General features: G+C 44.2%; 2 protein-coding genes across 2 annotated transcripts; both read left to right on the forward strand.

Annotated features, from left to right (window-relative positions):
• The first annotated feature begins 1,828 nt into the window (after positions 1-1,828).
• On the forward strand, positions 1,829-10,790 carry txlna (taxilin alpha). Its single transcript, XM_080014014.1, has 11 exons — positions 1,829-1,864; positions 2,198-2,405; positions 2,549-2,812; positions 3,422-3,513; positions 5,081-5,251; positions 6,465-6,659; positions 6,995-7,114; positions 7,218-7,292; positions 7,454-7,546; positions 7,653-7,748; positions 8,875-10,790. Exons 2-11 carry the CDS (start codon positions 2,207-2,209, stop codon positions 9,202-9,204), a joined length of 1,635 nt encoding a protein of 544 aa, XP_079870140.1. The 5' UTR covers positions 1,829-1,864; positions 2,198-2,206; the 3' UTR covers positions 9,205-10,790.
• Positions 10,791-11,059: 269 nt separating this feature from the next.
• Positions 11,060-18,942, forward strand: eif3i (eukaryotic translation initiation factor 3, subunit I). Its single transcript, XM_080000999.1, has 11 exons — positions 11,060-11,158; positions 11,571-11,663; positions 11,811-11,898; positions 12,041-12,106; positions 12,215-12,364; positions 12,596-12,723; positions 12,917-13,027; positions 13,438-13,527; positions 17,788-17,861; positions 18,332-18,424; positions 18,513-18,942. The coding sequence occupies exons 1-11, from the start codon at positions 11,156-11,158 to the stop codon at positions 18,592-18,594; spliced, it is 978 nt and encodes a 325-aa protein (XP_079857125.1). The 5' UTR covers positions 11,060-11,155; the 3' UTR covers positions 18,595-18,942.
• The last annotated feature ends 384 nt before the right edge of the window (positions 18,943-19,326 follow it).

The raw sequence follows: 19,326 nt of genomic DNA on the forward strand, positions 1-19,326 counted from the left end.
CGCATTGTTTAAGTAATAGTTGTATTTGGTAATCCCTCAGTACCACTTGTGATGTTTAGACTGCGGTCGCATATCTCATAGCTGGTGTTTCTTCAAGGTATGGCATGTTTCTACTCAGTGTGCAAATAGAAGATCTATGGGTTGTTTTGCTCTTCCAAGAGTGCAAAGTGCAATGTTTGGAAACTTTTGGCTCCGCTAACCTGACTATAGCAGCAGAAATTGGCAGGTACCGACCTTTTCATGAGTGAAATTGGCTCAATGTATAGCTCAACAGTTTCTGGATTTTGACCACTTTAAGGTTCGTCTAAAGGAGATTTGATTTCGAGGTAAAATGTTTGTGAACAACTTGATCTTGAAATGAGAGATCTTTAGAGCTCAAGTCAGATGAACATGCCACAATTAGGCTCACCCTCCCTTCCCCGTATGCCACTCACACCAAAGGAATACAGACCAGCCCAGACTGTTGAATATACAGTTCAAAATAAGGCATCTCAGTGCATGTTCCATGGAACGGAAGCAGTTTTTGAAAATAAGCGTTTTCGTGTGAAATTTGAGATTCAGAGATTGTCCAGTGACTTGCACTGAAAAAGGAAAAACATTGAATCAAGGCTATACAACTATGTTATATTGACATGGATTATAGTGAATCTAATCACTTCTGAGAAGTGGAGACTGCAGAATCTCCAGGTATTACCAAGGGGTTAAAAATGGTAGTTGATTACAAGCTTTTTAAAATGCTTTTCTTGATCTTCCTTGATTAAGATGGCTTGGAATAGAATTTTTGATAATTATTTCAAGCATTTAATTTTGTCCTTGTCAGGAGATGATCAGAAACCTGTTATCGCGCAGGGATTGCTCTTCTGTCGTAGACACTGGTAATGTCTACATCAAAACCATCAGCCTTGGTTTGGTGTCTATGCTACAAATGTTTACAATGCTATGTGTTTGTGTTTGGCCTCTTGCGTCTTAGATTATTTATTCCTCTATCCAATTTTTGATATCCCTTCCGAGTTACTGTGACTTGAGTTGACCGACGGTATGAATGAGTGACTAGTAAACTGCTCGCACTTCAAACGAACGTGACACCAAAACATGAAAAAACATTTACTATATTAGAAATGTAAAGTTTTTCTTTTTTAATTGACAGTTGTCCAGTGGATAAACTGTATAAAACAAATAAAGGTATGTTGCAACACTTCAATGCATCTTGTTTTTTTGGTGTTTATTTCTTTAAAAACGTGAATGCTTTCTAAATCACAGGTTTTAAATAATTATACCATTCATGGGAGTGGGAAGTTATTTCCTGAGCTCAATCACATGGTCTTCTATTGAAACCCATTTTTAAGCTTTCAAAGCAGAAAAATGAACGTGAAGTCACGCCAGATAAATGCTTGATTCAACCGTTGCTCCACTAAAGCAAATCCGATGGATAATAAAAGCTTTATTTGCATAGCACCTTTTGTGCACGACATGTGCTGTCACAGGTAATGTCAAAGTGGTTTACGCTCGAGAAAATCCATTCAAATAGCCTTAGCTTTCATTTCCATGCGTTTTGTAAATAACCTATTCCAACGAAAGTAACAAGCGTTAAACTCTGTTTCGGTGTGAGAATGCATAGCCATTTCACAAGTAATTGCACATTTATTATGATGAAAACGTGTGTGTGTGTGTGTGTGTGTGTGTGTGTGTGTGTGTGTGTGTGTGTGTGTGTGTGTGTGTGTGTGTGTGTGTGTGTGCGCGCGCGCCTCCAGACCAGTAGGTGGCGCTGGATCAAACTTAATCGAAAACGGAGTTTTGACCGGAAGTGTTTGTCGTACCGCGGTGGCTTCGCGTTCACGCTGCTTCACCTCTTCACTGAGTACAGGTAATGAGTGTCTTTTTATATTGCTGTTGAACTCATACCGGGTAATTGTATATTAAACCTTAGCCGGCTGTGCTGTTTAAATAATGGGTAATAGCATAGCCTCGTCGTGAATTTTGGACGTCACTGTTAGCATCAAGCAGCATAAGCTAGCTACTTAGTAACCCAACAAGTTGGGCTAACTTTCATCTGGTCGAAACAACCTCGTATTGACAGCCGACAACAGTTGACCACGCGGTGTGTGTGGTTGGCGAGTTGCCGATTGTTGGGATCGAAGTGACATCGTTGCACTTTCGCGAAGTTTTACGACAAGCTGCGATTATGACGCTCCTATAGATCGGGAACATGAAAAAGCAAGACGCAGAGGAGTCTGTTGTCCAGGGCAACGACGGTGCACTAACTACCACAGAAGCGGTGGAGTTCGGTACCTCCACCACCGCCACTGCTGCAGCGGATGGAGCTGACAGCAGCAGCCACAAGGAGTGCAAACCAGAGACTCGCCCAACAGGGACACCTCCGCAGCGGAAAGAGAAAGCTAGTGGAGGTAAAGATGTTGTGGTGGATGTGGTGTTTGAAAAATTACACACACTGTGAATTCAAGTTGAAGGTTCCAGGAATTATAAAGGGAAATGAAAATGAATGTATCTCCTGTCCCTAAGCAACGCCGCTCTTCTCCGCTCTATCTAGTGGCCGAGGCGGCGTTGTCCCGGTGTGACATGGCAGAAGAGCTTAGCCGTCAGCTGGAGGACATCCTCAGCACCTACTGCATGGAGACCATGGGAGACGACCCTTCTGCCCTGCCCAACGGTCAATCCCACAGCCCCGAGCTAAATGGAGTCGCCAGTGAGAGGGTGGATGATAAGCCCGGCGGGGGCAAAGTTAATGGGGGTGGCAGTGGAGTGGAGAAAGAGCCGAAGAAGACCCAAGAGAAGAAGAAGGTCAAGGGGTTGGGTAAGGATGACGTAGCCAGCACATTGAGCTTACGAGGTCTAGACTAGCTGTGCGAGGCCGATTGCTCAACGAGTGTGAGCTATGATGACATGTAAAGTAAGCTATGGCGTATCGCTGACTAGCGATAGGGGACGCACTGCAGGTTGAGTTTATGGTTATGTATGTAGCTCAGGGGGTAGAGCTGGTCGTCTAGTAATCTAAAGGTTGCTGGTTCGATCCCAGGCTCCTCCTGCTAGCATGCTGTAGTGTCCTTCAGCAAGACACTTAACCTCTAATTGCTCCTGATGGCTGCGTCCGTCATTTGGATAAAAGCGTCTGCTAAATGTAATAATGTAATGTATGTAGCATCTAATGCAGGTGTCTTTACTTAAAAGTTGTACTTTTGTTGAAAATCTGTTTAAGTAAAGCGTTGCACTCAAATTTTATTTGTGGTCACCGACCTTGCTGGTCTCGTTGCCTCGGACCCTAAAATGTTTCACCCTTTTTCAGGAGAGTTGGCGCAACTATTTCCATGTGGCTTTTTGGCGTTTCTTTCAATAAATTCTGTGGCAAAGCCTAGCGGTAGATGTATTGAGTTGTCTAACGGGCCTTTTACCCTCTATCGTTCAGGAAAAGAGATCACGCTTCTTATGCAGACCCTGAACACGCTGAGCACCCCTGATGAAAAACTGGCAGGCCTCTGTAAGAAGTATGCCGAGTTGGTGAGTGGCCCTGCAAATGGAGATGATTTAATACTGATTAACAACCGCATGCTCTGACTTAATGTAACTGTGGACAGTTCACTATCTTTAATTGGGGGGAGGCTGAGCGCTCCTGTATTTAAAGTGTTTGGTTGTGTGTTTTTCAAAGGTGTGTCCTTTGAAATGGAACTCAGTTGGACATCTTTTATTTCCAATGAACTTCACAATTGTCTTTAGCTGATGCAAATACCGTATAAACACAATGTGCATACGCAAACACATGAGGTCAACCATTGTTGATATGCCGATTCCTCAATTAACGGTGACCATTTTTATGTGTTTGCATGCAAGACAATACAAGTTAAATTAAAATCTTATATCTATTGAATGTTTCATATTTTGGCTACATTACTGATTCTCAGTCTCAGTGGAAGATGTTTACATCTTCCGGTAGGGCTGTATGAACTAAATTCAAAATTTTAATATTAAAAAATATCATGTGTAATTTTTATTTTTATAAATAAATAATTTATTATAAATGTTTTAACTAAGGTGAGCGAATCAATTCACAGGTGATGAGCAATAAAGTCTGATTTAATTTCATCCAGTTTGTTGCACAGTGAATGCACATTTGAGAGAAATATTCCCGGTAGCGGGGCAAAGTCAGCGGAGACTCGCGAGCGCAGCGACGCGTCTCCCTCTCCTCCAGCATTTGACAGTGTGTACAAGGGAGAGTGCGCCTTTGACCAGAATGGCCAGTAATTCCACAGATGTGGCCATAAAAGTGGGAAATAAACCTGACCATCACCATGGAATGTCCTCTAGTGCAGAGGTTCCCAACCATTGGCTCGCAGACTGTGCCGAGCTCCGGGGTATTTGCCTGGCTGTGAGAACGCAGGGTGGATTTTCTTTGGAGCAATCTGCTCCACAGCAGCTGGAAACATAGTAAATTAAATACATCAAGAGCTTTTATTTTCTTCCTTTGGAGGAAAGATCGCTCTGATCAGAGCTGTGCGTACCCCCCCCCAACTATATTTGAGATGTTGTTGTTGCAGCATCAACAAACAAACGTTAGCTCCAGCCAGCATGTGTGACTAACGCTATATCACTCTCCAAGCCCTCCACATCAGTTTTGACGTTTTTAAAGGCCTAAGTTTCCCCCACCTTTGAAATGCTGCACCTTTGAAATTAGTGTTTATTTTCTTGTTTTTCTTTTTTTTTTTGCTTAGTAGCAGAGATGTCGTCACTCTGGTCAGCTTGAAATATCAGCAGCCAAATCTCGCAAACAGTGGACTGGGTGGCATTGCTTCTCAACATTTGTGAAACCACCACTGCTATGTCATGGTCAATTTGCCATCTGACAAAGAAATATAAACGATTGTTTTGTTTTTTTTGTTTGTTTTTTGTTTTTATTCGATTGCAGAATCTCAATATTATGAAAATGTGTCACCTGTAATGGCATTGAATCTGGAGTTCCCTGATAATAATTCCCACCTGTATTCATTACCATGGAAAAGCTTGACAGGACTTTTGATGCCTAATGCGAAAAACAAATGGCTGCAAATTCTGTGGTGTTGTTGTCACTCAGCTGGAGGAGCAGCGTACCTCCCAGAAGCAGATGCGTGCGCTGCAGAAGAAGCAGAGCCAGCTGGTGCAGGAGAAGGACCACCTGCGGAATGAGCACAGCAAGGCCATCCTGGCCCGCAGCAAGCTCGAAAGCCTGTGCAGAGAGCTGCAGAGACACAACCGCACACTCAAGGTGAGCACACACCGGCACTCCCCCTCACATTGCGTTAGGTCATCTTTAAGACCACCTCCATCCCTACTTTGTAGCTATTTAGTGTTTTTCTATGGCAAACCTCCTGCCATACATCTATTCCTCAGTCATCGGCCAACGTTTTTGACAAACAACATTCCTCCCTGTGTAGGAAAGTCCTCCACCTGAAAATGATAGGTACCAGCTATAAGCCGATCCTTTGTTGAATCTGCTTCATTTATCACTGTTGGACATGGTGTGGGTAACGCATGACGTTCACCTACTAGCCACACTCCAAACTTCTCATTGGAGAAAAATTGGAAGTGAATTTGGCAGGAAGTGGCCATCCTCTCATTGCAAGTCAAACAGCAATAGTTAAGCGAGGAAAAAAAAAAAAGCAATGCCCATGTAATTACAAATTAAACTATATGTTGTGAAATGTAGGCTGTCAGTTATGGGTAAAGAAACAGTGTTTCACTTGCTACACCTACAAGGTTGATTCTTGATATCTGGCTTACTTTCTTTCTTTGTTTCCTTGTTTAGTCTCAACAGCACACCTTGGAAAAAAACCTCCTTTTTTCAAAATCAGCATAGTCTGTCCTCCCAGCGCTACCCTGAAGTCTATTTACATAATAATATAGGGGCCCGCAAGCACAGAGATGTTGGATGGATCCTGAAACTGATAATCCCTAGTGAGGTGAATCAGTGCTGGGTGTGTGCAAATTGTGCCGCAGTTAAAGAAAGAAACTTAAAGAAACTTCCCAAGCAGTATATGGAATAGTTCAATTGGGCTCAATTAGGATCATATCAGGATGATATTATAATGACTATTCTAAAACATAATATATGATACAACAAGTTTACCCAACTTAAGGAGCAGTGGGCAGTCACAGCACTGCGCCCTGGGGCCAGCTCCAGATCTAGATTACATGTCTTGGTCCAGGGCATCAGCAGGAGTGTGAACCTAACATACATGTTGATGCCACCAATGTCAACGTGTTTTAGTATGCCCCAATATTAAAGATACCTAACATCTCTTCAACCTTAATGCAAAACCCTTTCCAGCGAAAGAAAAGGCCGCTATGGAAAACGGCGTAACCCCCTCACTGTAAAGCAGGGCTAGTCACTCCACCAAAGAGGCTAAACTAGGTGCAACCATGCAAGGTTGTCCCTGACATCAACGAGCTGACCCTCTTCTTCTTGCCCGTCCCCCCAGGAAGAGGGGATGCAGAGGACACGCTTGGAGGAGGAGAAGAGAAAGGAGGTGACCTCCCACTTCCAGGTGACCCTGAATGACATCCAAGCACAGATGGAGCAGCACAACGAGAGGAATGCCAGCCTCAGGCAGGAGAACACCGAGCTGGCCGAGAAGCTCAAGAAGCTCTATGAACAGTACAAGCTGCGGGAGGAGGTGTGTGTGTGTGTGTGTGTGTGTGTGTGTGTGTGTGTGTGTGTGTGTGTGTGTGTGTGTGTGTGTGTGTGTGTGTGTGTGTGTGTGTGTGTGTGTGTGTGTGTGAATAGCCACCGCCCACATTTTCAATGTATTTTAATTTAAAAACCTTTTATATATCTGTTAGACATTCATGAAAATACAGCGTTTTCACTGTAAAGTATGAGACCTGGCTCACTCATTTTAATTGTTGAGCGGTAGTATGACGAAGGCTGATAATGGCACAATTAACCAGAAGGTTAATGCTTTTTTTGTGTGGTCTGAGCACCTCTTCCTCCTCCTTTGCCACCCCCAAGCACATAGACAAAGTGGTGAAGCACAAAGACTTGCAGCAGCAACTCGTTGATGCAAAGCTCCACCAGGCCCAGGAGCTGCTGAAGGAGTCGGAGGAGCGCCACGAGAGAGAGAAGGACTTTGTGAGATTTGCCTGCTGCATAATAATGCGTTAGTTATAAAAATACAGTATCCTCCTTTCAAATAGAAACCTTGACTCACTTTGCTCCTCGCTTTCCTGTCCAGTTGCTGAAGGAGGCGGTGGAGTCCCAGAGGATGTGCGAGCTGATGAAGCAACAGGAAGTCCACCTCAAGCAGCAGGTTGCCACCGTCGAACCACGCCCATTGCTCTGTTCATGTGTCTTCTGTCTTTCCTTGAAACTCTCTGCTTTCAGGGGGGAAGCTTTGCCTCAATAATGTGCGATAAGCTGCGAGTCTTCCTGCAACTGAACCCCGCCGTACCTTGTGTCTGTTCCCACTAGCTGTCTTTGTACACCGAGAAGTTTGAGGAGTTCCAGTCCACTCTGTCCAAGAGCAACGAGGTCTTCACCACCTTCAAACAGGAGATGGAGAAGGTGTGTGTGTGTGTGTGTGTGTGTGCGTGTGCGCGTGCGCGCGCGCAAAATAGTTGTCTTGCCGACCCGGCTGCCTTTTGCCTATGTCTTGTTATTGTGTCCCCAGATGACCAAAAAGATCAAGAAGCTGGAGAAGGAGACCACGATGTATCGCTCCAGATGGGAGAGCAGCAACAAGGCTCTTCTGGAGATGGCTGAAGAGGTAAGGAGAAATAAACGCAATCATACGTTGCCCTAGTGGTTTTACATTGTTTACAAAGAATAATTTACGTACAAAAGTATGTTAGCCACATTCTGATGAGTTGTCCATACTAATTAATCCTAGTGTGTCCAGTACCAAGGTAGCAGCTGCCTGTGTGCTAACTGTGTGAGCTCAATGCAAAGCCGAAAATGGAATCAACTAGCCTAGCCCCTGTGAAATTGTGGGAAATTCTCCAGCATCTAAGAAGCAGAGACCCTATTTTTTTTCGTGAGGGTGTGCGCCTCCCTTTTATTGGAACTCCACACTGTGCACTTCAGGTAATTCAAGATGGACTCTTCCAAAGGAAGGTTGTGCGGAGGTCCGCAGGTACAATCTGAACAATCCGTCCCTGCCTGACCACAAAAATAACCAGATGGCGTTGAATTCATAGAGGGAGACAGCGCTGTCTCTGTCCAAAGATCTGGACTATTTTAATACCTCTGACTACAATAAATGTACTTACATTTAACACTTCCTATTTAAATTTGACTTCTCTTTTCTAGTTATTAAGATCGTTCCCTCAGGATTTCTTTGTAATGTTTACAGCCGTTCTTTCAGTTTCCCCTGGTGGTTTGTGCACATCGCCCCCTGTCTTTCAGGAGAATATCATCACTGCATCTACACAGCAACGTGCTCACTATGATCATGCTCTCTGGTAGCGCACGCGCCATGAGCTGCACGGCTTACTTTCGGTGACTATAACAGCCCCTTGACCCTTCCGCCAAAACGTTCAAAGGAATTACTGAACATGAATGGCAGAAGAAAAATTTCATGGGGTTTTTCATGTTTGTTCGAGACAAAAACAGCAAATGATTAGCCTCCTTGTCCAAATCAGCTGCGTTCGTCCTTGTTCAAGGATGCTGTGGAACATCCGTAATTCCATTTTTTGGACATCAATCCTGTCCACTGCTACCATTTCTGATACTGTTTGCTGACCTCACCAAATGGTACCGCCCCACTTATCCAGCTTTACTACTTACTTGACTATTGGTGAATAACGTGAGAAATGTCAAATTCTGCAGAGAGAACCATTGTCTGATGCTACAGAGTTATTTGTGTTTGTTCTTTTTTCTTTTTCTGTTTTCAGAAGACCATGCGGGACCAAAAGTTTGACGCTCTCCAGGGGAAAGTGCAGCGTCTGGAGAAGCTGCGCAGGGCTCTCAAGGTGGAGCGCAATGAGCTCAGCAAGAAGGTGCAGAACCTCAGCGGCCCGGAGGACTCCGTCCTCGGAGAGCCAGGGGCCGACTCCCCGTCCCCGCCCCCGATGGACTCGCCCCTGGAGTCCTGCCTGGACCCGAACGGCTCCTCTGTCCCTGACGCCGCACCCCACTCACCCCCGCGCTGCTGTGGCCCGGACATGGAAACAGGCGGCCTATCAGAGGAGGCCTGCTCTCTGCCCCTTGCTGCCCAGGACTGAGGCCTCTCGCTTGGACAGTGCTGTCACTGCTCCGGCCACCACCTTCCCATCGCGCCCCGCCTTCCCATCGTGCCCCGCCCTCCCATCACTCCCCGCCTTCCCAGTGTCAAACAACCAGCCGGTGGCAAGCAAGCTGCTCGCTACTCGATACTTGATCAATGCGTAGGATCGGCTTCATCCAAATTCCTCCCGCTTTCAAACACCAAGGTCTGAGATTATGATCTGCAGTCAGTTTTCAGCTTAATTAGTCTTCTCCCAGGATCTTCTCTGCTAACAGATTGTGCCTCGCCTGTTTCTAATTTCTTCTTTTTGCTGTACATTCCTAAGGGCATACATTCTTACACAAAATGTAGGGCAGGATCAGTCAGTTTGGTTCGGTATCATAGAAGTAAAATATGAGTTAAAATAATAATTTTCAGGGCGGGAGCATACATTTTGTAGTGTGCGTCAGACGTGAAGGACCTTAAGTTCTTCAGTACTGTGAAGTAACATGTGCAGTATAAGACAATATATACCCTCTCGGTTTACAGAAGTCTTATCTCATTTAGAGATCAAGAGAAGTCTAGTCTCGTTTAATCTTAACACATATTACTTCATCCGAGTCAACAAATTCAAATTTTACTCAATGCATTTCCAAAAACATTTTCCTTTCAAACGAGGAAATAACCCCAATTTTTCCTTTTTCCTCCTGAGTGCTAAGGGAAATAACCTTCTAGGTTTTGATAAGTTATTGCACATATTTAGTTGCTCCTGGAGTGTAATTACTGTTTTAAAGGTTATATCTAATGTGATTGTAACGTGTATATTCCAGAGAACCACTATAAAAATAAAAACTCTATTTTCCTCAGTCAAGGTTTTTATTTTTTTTTTTTTGGACTTTTTTTTTTTTTTTTTTAAATTGGCATTCCTTTGACATCTACAAAATATTGAATTTAGGTACATTTGCTTTACTATTTGTTTTGGAATGCCACCTCCCACCCACTGGCTCCATCCTGCCACCAGAGCCAATACTTATCCTAAGTGTGGCACTTTTGAAGTTGCCTGGAGTTGAATGTTCAAGGAATTCTATGCAACTTGCCTTTTAGTTTGGTTTTGTTCCTGTTTAAAGTGGCGAGCGCGTGTCTCTGAATGTGTATTCATCTCGCCGTGCGTTACACCAAGTGACTCCCAGATCTGCCCTGTACGTGGACATTGCATCCCATAATGCAACTCACTTGTGAGCTATTTTATTTGGATTTAATTAAACCAAACCTCGTACATGGCTACATATCAAATAACATTCATCCACAATGGCAGAAATGAAGGATAATTGGTGCTGTTAGAAATCTCTGACATTCTCAGTTACTTCTCCAGGACCACGGAGAGTTTTTGTTCATTTTAATTCACACAAACTGCAAATGTTATTCCTACAATGTTCCATAGGAGAAATGTATTGCACCTCCAATTCCACAAGATATTTACTGCTATATGGCATATTTGGATGAACCAAAGACAACTTTCCTGTTGTTTGTGTTCATCTGGTTCACATTTATTTTTATCTTGTGCTGTACACATTTTTTTCTTGTAAAATAAAAAACAAAACTGCATTGGTGTATATATTTGTTTTTGGGGTTTTTTCAATTAAATTGGAATTCCGTTGTTTGTTCAGTTATTGAGTTTGCAGTTCTGGTTTATCTAAACTGTAAATATACACTTTGATATCACAAAAAAATGGGAAAAAACGTGACTTTCTTTTTTTTTTTTTTTGTTTGAGCGTCAACAAATAAGAATTCTTGGCAGCACTGCTCCGTCCGGCAGAGGGCGCGCCTGACGTCCTTCCGTCACTGCTGCGCGCCGGAAGTAATGATCCCTTTTCCGTTGCTGCTCGGGCTTGTGGAGCACGAGTGCGCTTCCCTTTCTGTGCCCACAACGCAAGTCACCGACGCGAAGCACCGTCTCGTATGATATAGAAATGGTGCGTGTCTGTTTGTACGTGGCGGTTCTCTTGAATTTATCATGTCGATGAGAAAACGTTTGCCCGACTGAAATGCGCGTCTCCGTTTTCATCAAGCTCGGCTACCTTTAGCCTAGCTTGCCAGCTAATTCGCGTTGCCAGCCAGTTGACTTGGCGCCGGCACAGAGATCAGAATGTGTTTATTCGGCCGGGTACATTTTCATGTACAGTCAATTTGGCATCGGTAGGGGTTGCTGCTTAGTAACTAACAAAATATGACTATTATAGGAGGACAATTAAAAGCGGAACATACGTGGGTTTAAGGGTATGGCAGGGGCTAATTCGCATTATGGTCATGATGGATCATGATGTTTTTACAGCTGATGCAAAGTGCTGTCCGCGAAAGTAACCGCCCCGCTGCTGTTCTCCACAGAAACCCATCCTGCTCCAGGGCCATGAGAGGTCCATCACGCAGATCAAATACAACAGGGAAGGAGACCTCCTCTTCTCCGTCGCCAAAGACACGGTGTGTAGTGGAGCTTACCTCCATCAACTCGTCTAGTGCCTCGCAACAGTTTATCCCGCTGAAAGTGTGACCGGCGAAAGTCACCATTCAATTGTTTATGGATGGTAACCTTTTAACGGGCGCCGTTGTTTTAATGCCTTGACCCAGGTTGCCAATGCGTGGTATTCTGTCAACGGCGAGAGGCTCGGCACCTACAACGGACACACTGGAGCCGTGTGGTGTGTCGACTGCGACTGTATCCTCTTCCAGCTTCTCTAAATTGTAACAAATACTTTTGTGTGGTTAGCCATGTTAAATTGCTGTGGTTTCTTTTAATATTATATGTGTGTTCATGTTGGAAAAAGAACTTATTTTCTTTAATGCATGTATTTGCTAAGGGGACACCAAGAACGTGTTAACAGGGTCAGCCGACAACAGCTGTAGACTGTGGGATTGTGAGACTGGTAAGTGGAAACGAGGTGTAGGGTTTGCAAGGTTTGTTTTGTTGTCCTTTTTCTTTGTTTTTGTTCTTCACGGCACATTAAGCCACCTTCCCTCTGCTGTGCTCCCAGGTAAACAGCTGGCACTGCTCCAGACCAGCTCAGCTGTCAGAACGTGTGGCTTTGACTTCAGCGGCAACATCATCATGTTCTCTACAGACAAACAGATGGGCTACCAGTGCTTCCTGAACTTCTTTGACCTGAGGGACCCGCAGCAAATAGGTACACAGCTATCTGAAATTTACTGTCACTGTCAATTTATCGTTATTTGTCATACTGATATCATGGATTGATGCTGGACTCTAAATGGCACTTGGTTCAATGCAAATTTTTGTCTTTTTATTTAAAATGCTGATGAGTTAAAACTTTTATACTGCATGGTAAAATAAATAAAATGGTGGTGATGATGGTCTCTAGTGGCATGACCTAAATGCATTTCTTTGGTCTCTGCAGAGGACAACCAGCCTTACCAGTCAATCCCCTGCAGCGACTCCAAAATCACCAGTGCCGCGTGGGGGCCGCTGGGGGAGTTTGTCCTCGCTGGTCACGAGAATGGAGAGATCAACCAGTTTAGTGCTAAGGTGCCAAAAACCGTACACAAGACCATATTTTTAAGTGTTCACGATAAACCATTTGCAAACGTTACAACTAAAGTATAATTTTGGGAGAGAATAGGGCAGTTTGGCTGCAAGCAGTGGCACAAACATGACAACATAAACAGTTTATCGCAGTGTTGAGTGCATAATGTCATGTGCTGCTGTTGTCTGTTGGCAGTCCGGGGAGGTACTAAAGAAGATAAAGGAACACACCAAGCAAATCAATGACCTCCAGACATCTGTCGATCTCACCATGATGATCAGTGCATCCAAGGACAACACCGCCAAGGTAACCCCCCTGTAGAATAGATTCAGCCACTTTCTGGTTGGTTAAATATACATACAATTTACAAACCCACCTACACATGTGCAATGCGTTAGATTGGTGGAATTTTGTATGTAAGACCTTTTGATGATGCTAGGATCTTAATTGTGTAAGAATGTATCATTCTGAGGGAAGTCTTCTTCCCTCACCACGTGAAGATGTACCTGGCTATGCAGTGAGCTAAACACTCTCCGAAAGAGTACCTGGAAACAGGAGCTCACTTTAGGTGTCTTTAATAGAAGCAGACAAAAAGTGTGTGTGTGTGTGTGTGTGTGTGTGTGTGTGTGTGTGTGTGTGTGTGTGTGTGTGTGTGTGTGTGTGTGTGTGTGTGTGTGTGTGTGTGTGTGTGTGTGTGTGTGTGTGTGTCCTTTCAGCTTTTTGACTCCACATCTCTGGATCACATCAAGACCTTCAAGACAGAGAGACCCGTCAACTCTGCTGCCATCTCGCCTATTATGGACCATGTAAGATCTGTCATGTAGGACTAGATGTTAGTATCCCTTGATTGCACACATGAGAAATGCTGCCTAGACTCTGCGGGATGGTCAAGTGAATGATGGCGTCTTCCAGGTGGCGCCCTCTTTGTCCGGTGTTTCGCTGATAGGCCCACGGCATCCCCAGAGGATTTCGGCAGTGAATCCCGGCATCCTAGGCTCACCCCCTAGGTGCATCTACTTCCTTGAGCTTCCATGTCCTTTCTCTTCACCCAGAGCCACTGACTACCTTTTCAGCAGTTCTGCAGAGGGCTTGGGCCTGCCTTGAAACATGTCAGTAGGAATTCCCTCTGCCGCTTTTGGCAAGTTAAATCCATTTTCTTCCACCGGAGCATGCAGGAAATGCAAGATTCAAGATTCAAGATTTTTTATTTGTCACATACATATACATACTTTCATACATATATGCAGTGAAATGTAATAAAGTACAGCGAGTGGTGACCAGGACTGCGGCATGCCACTCCCCCACCTAGCTGGGCTTCCCTCCAGTCCCCCTCTCCCCTCTTACCACCTGGTAGAGATGGAGAGGGACCTTGGTCCCTAAGTACCATTTACTTATCTGAGGGCCCAGGTGCAGTCCTTCCTCTTCACTCAGAGCCACTGACTACCATTTAGGCAGTTCTGGAGAGATCTTTGACTGCTTGCTGTCAGGCCTTCCCTTGCAGAGCCATATCCCAGAGTAGCCTTGACGTTGGTGTGGCTACAAACCCTCTGCAGCCTACTTCAACCGGTCGGACCTTTGCTTTCCAACCACGTTGTTTAGCATCGGCTGTAAGCTCAGTGTTCTCCAACTTCTTGCGCTCGCTGGCCTTCTCCACTGCATCCCCCCAGGGCACTGTGAGCTTGATGAGGTAAAGGACATGGAGTGAGGCCGACCATAGCACAAGGTCTGGTCTGAGGTTGGTTGACGCAATCTCTGTTGGGAAGTCTGCCTCCATCTCCAAACGCGTGCCCCGCCTAGCCGCCCAGTGTCTGGATTTGATGTGCCGAGTCTGGCTTGACCCTCGCCTTTCCGGACAAATGCTGTTGCCGGACAGTCGGTGGAAGGGGGAGGGAGGGCGTTGATGCTCATCCGCCACCTTCCAGCACTGCCGCAATACACCACAACACTTGCTGCTCGGTTTATAGGCCTGAATGAGGCCTGTCTTGCAGCCCCCCTGGAGTCGGGCAGAGGGAGCATGTGGGATCTTCTCCGTACCACTGGCTGAGATTCTTGAGAGATAGCAGGACATCTTCCAGCCCGAGCAGCCTTGTTCCAGGCTGGTATGCTGGCCCCAAGGCCAAGACCACTCCTGCCTTGCTGGACTCGGCTCACGATGTCCCTGTGCTAGAGTGCCGCCTTTGCCTGCTCTGTTGCTTCTGATGGGGTCCATTTCCTTCCAGTAGCCAGGCTGGGGGCAGCTTGGGCTACAAATGGATCAATCCACTCTGTTAGCATTATCTCCTGGCGCACTTGTACTCCTCTGAGAGACTGGAAATGGGTAGCTCTAGGACTTCTTTGCCGTAAAGCTATGCTGCTGAGGCCCCTGGGAAGACCACGCCACTTCCTTGCATATGTGCTGATCACTCTCTACAGCTTTTCTACCTTTTAAGATTGGAGCTGCATATCGGGTTAGTGGCCGATGCCACATGAGGCGTGGAAGGAGCCCAAATTCCATACACCTGAGCTTCAAGGGAGTGTTGTTCTGTCGAAGCTCTCCAGACCACTGACGGCATCCTTCCTGAGCTGATCTACGTTCTCTATCTTTGAGGGATGCATTGTACCACCAACCTAGGTTCTTTCAGGCTTCTCTGAGACTTTTGGAATCGTCTCATGGCCAATGTAAAGTGTTTGTCTGACTGCTATCCTTGACGAAAAACATGCTTCTGGACTTGCTCGGCTTGATTTTATGTGAGCCAGCTCGATGTTCTCATGAAGCTTTCCCGACCGCCATACAGTACCAGCCTTGGTCACGGTGAGCAGTGGTGTAATAGTTCGGCTTGCATGTGAACCGCGGCTCAATTGCAAAATTTTAATCCTAATGGAAAAAAACAGTTTTACTGCCGCTGTTACTTTTAAAAGAAATAATTCCCAAAATCTGGATGTACGGTTGCCGTGAAAAGAAGATAGAAATGACATACGCGGTGCTGTTTTACTCTGAAGCGCAATGATTGGCACATAGGGGTGTCTCACGATTAGATTCCAAATCGAAAATAGATTGAAATGAGTGTTCAGTATAGATCTTCGAAATCACAAGCAGGTTTGCGCTTCTCCCTGTAATTTTGTGGGTAATACTGTTGACATAAATGTGATCTCTAATGTAACGTTATCTGGAAATGAACTATATCACTGAAGCGGAGCTTTAGAGAGGAGGTGGGTTGGAGGAGGTGAACTGAAGCCTGTGCCCTCTAATCATTTAAAGAAAAAATATATTTCAATAAAATGATATTTAACAATATTTCCAGTTGATTTGTCCACTTGAGAGGGATGAACAGTGACCAGCAAGCTGTGAGAAGTGCTGCTAGGTACCATTACGTGCTCCATAAATAGAGTAGTTAACATAATGGATATGATTTGGATTGTGATATCTAAGATAAGATAATAATGTTTAACAGAACATGATGCTGTGATATGAGTAGAATTAGGGGAAAAAAGTCGAGATTACATCAGAATAGACAGACGTGATGGGCGGAGGAGAGACACTTATTGTAGTGTTGTTTGTCTCTTCTATCTGCAAATGTATGAAATATTTTGTTTATATTTAAAAAAATATTATTTGTAATGATTTAATGTGACTGGACTCAAAGTAACTTATTTAAAAACAAGTGTATTCTTTAAAAATCAAGACTTGTTAGGGTTGGTGCAAAAAAAAAAATACATGCATAAATCGAGAATTGAATCGTGTATTGAGACGTAGACTTCTCTACAACAATAACAAACTTGCTTAATTTATTTATATATATATATATAATAAATAAATTAAACAACATCAGTTACTGGGGGCAGATCTAATCATGGTTTTTCATTCACTACCGTGTTTAAAGGAAGAAGGTAACATGCGTGTCTAATATTGCACTTTAATTTATCAATTGAGTATTGAATATTTTATATATTTGAAGATTTTATTTAAGCATTGGACATTTTTTGGCTCAGCGGTAAAATTATCCAATGACTCAAAACCGTGATTTGTTCCTAACCTTGAGTTTTGTGATCAATTGCACCCCTAGTGGTGAGTGTTGTGAGGTCGTTGCAAAATTCCTTTCTAATGAACGTTAGATTAATGTTAATCTTGTTTGTATTAAACACAAGCCGAAATCTTGAAGTCATGTTAGAAAGCCTCATTTGGTGGTGACAAACAAAAGAGTGGAGTGGACACCGTGGAGAATGGAAGATGCTCTGTAGACTCTGGTCTTCACAAGTCACTCAGTTCAACTCGTTGAATTGTTTTAGGTCCATCAGCAGTCTGAGTGCTGCACACTTAAATACTGCAAATACAGGTACATCATCGTTATGTCATCCCAGACAAAGGCCGGTGATGTGTTTTCCATGAACTTTTGCCATTTGATAGTACCGTGGATTTCACTTTTCTGATCTATTTATCTAGAGAACTTAAAATATAAAGCATGGACAGCCTAGGCCTGTGTGACGACTATAAGATGGACTGTAAAATGTGATTATAATTTTACAAGTTTTCATTGACTAAAACTTTGTTGAGGAAGGGGTCGTCATCTGCAACTTTCTGAAATAAGACAACCGCAACTAAAACATATTTCTTGCAGCCGTTGTGAATACCCCTACATCAAATCACTCTCTGTGGATGCGCCACAAGACAGATGATTGGTGTTAGCGGCTACTGAGTGGATGGAATGAGTCTAAACACGTTCCATTACATTTATGAGAAATTGTGACCTGTCCATTCAGTGTCTGGAAAAAGAAGAGCGCTGGAAGAGTAAGATGACGTTTTCAACTTGTGGATGGGTTCTTTTTTTTCTCACAAACTGCAATTCCACCTGGCTGAGATACAATCTCAAATTGAGCCAGATCATCTCCAGATGTGGTCTGGCAGTCTGGTCTGACGTTCCCATTGCGTCTGCTTGCATTTACACCTTGCGTTAACATGTGTATTTCCTTATCCTGATAACGATCGCCATTAATGACAGGTCTAAAAGGGGCCATAGGCATAGTCTATGTACGGTCCTGGTTTGAGATGGATCCATATGCAATTGCTAAGATTTTGACACTTGTTTCAGGTGGTGATGGGAGGAGGACAGGAGGCCATGGAGGTCACCACCACCTCCACCAGGATCGGCAAGTTTGAGGCCAGGTGAGGAAACATGCAGTGAGGATAACTGTCGAGAGAAGTGTGGGCGGGTCGGGTGGCATTCTTGTTATTAGTAATAAGGAAACCAGCTTTTCGTTTTTTTTGTGCAACGTATCACTTGGTTTCTGTGTACCAAAAAGCTCTAAAGGCCCTGAAGCACCGGCTGACTGCGGCGGCTATCGTGGCACGGTAACAGACGGGCAGATGTTACCCATATAATATATTAATATAATCCATAATTATATTATGGGTTATGATATTTCAGATATTCTGGATAATTATGTAGATTATTATTCATGATCCGTCCAATGAGTAATTTTAATTTTCCGAAGCACCATGTTCCTCCTCCATCCATGTTTTACGCTTACGCTCCGCGTTCAGATAACGTAAAGCAGTTCTGCCGAACCTGAAAACATGTCAAGTTGCTCAACATTCCACTAAGCCCCCGTTTCTCCTGTGCTACGTCCTCGCAGGTTCTTCCACGCAGCCTATGAAGAAGAGTTTGGCAGAGTCAAAGGACATTTTGGTCCCATCAACTGTGTGGCATTCCACCCTGATGGCAAGAGGTAAAGTACTAAACACTACACTTATCAGATAAAAAAGCATTTTGATGTTCATTGTGGTGACAGTTTCCTCCTTCTGGTTGTGGTGCAGTTACAGCAGTGGAGGGGAGGACGGATACGTGAGGATTCACTACTTCGACTCACAGTACTTTGACTTTGAACTGGAGGCGTAAACGGACCCTTCAACGCCACAGCTTCACATTCTACCCCGTGCAAGTCGACACTCAGGAGTGTAGCGCCAGTGTCTCCTTCATCTGAACTGAGGTTACAGTTCAGATGAAGGAGACGGGCAGACTGGTTCCAAGGACTTCAGTGTTTTGTTTTTTTAGACAAGTACAGATGAAGAAAATGAGATCAAAAGGAAGCAGCCTGGTGATGCAACAGCTGTCTGGTCACATAACGCAGCTATTCGAGCTCATCTGTTAAACTTTGTCACAGTGGGCTTGTGTATTGAGTTGTAGTAACCATCTAACTGATCCTGAGTGTATTTAATTTTTCCACAAATAAATGATTTGAATTTGTATTGTCTGCTGCAATTTCTAAAATGAAATAACAACTTTTAAGCATTTTCTTTATTTTTATAACAAATTCAAGTTATGATAATGCACATTTCACAAGGATAGAACTCCATAAGAGTGATTTCACAATCCTTCCACTTGTATGATGGTACAAAATATCTAAAACCTTCACCCGTGTGAGGAAATGCGTACCCATTCTTACCTAAATGTACATGGAATGATGCAGGGCAAAAACGCTGACCTGCATCCACAGGAAGACAGGCTCAAGAAATAGTTTCAATATGGTTCGAAATAACTTACTGCGGGTGGTCAGACTGTGGACTAGTCTGGGGTTTCTGCTAACGGGCCATCACGACGTACGTGGAAAAGGCAAGGACGTTCTAAACA

This window comes from Zeus faber, assembly GCF_960531495.2.
Source record: "Zeus faber genome assembly, chromosome: 1".
Lineage (NCBI taxonomy): Eukaryota > Metazoa > Chordata > Actinopteri > Zeiformes > Zeidae > Zeus > Zeus faber.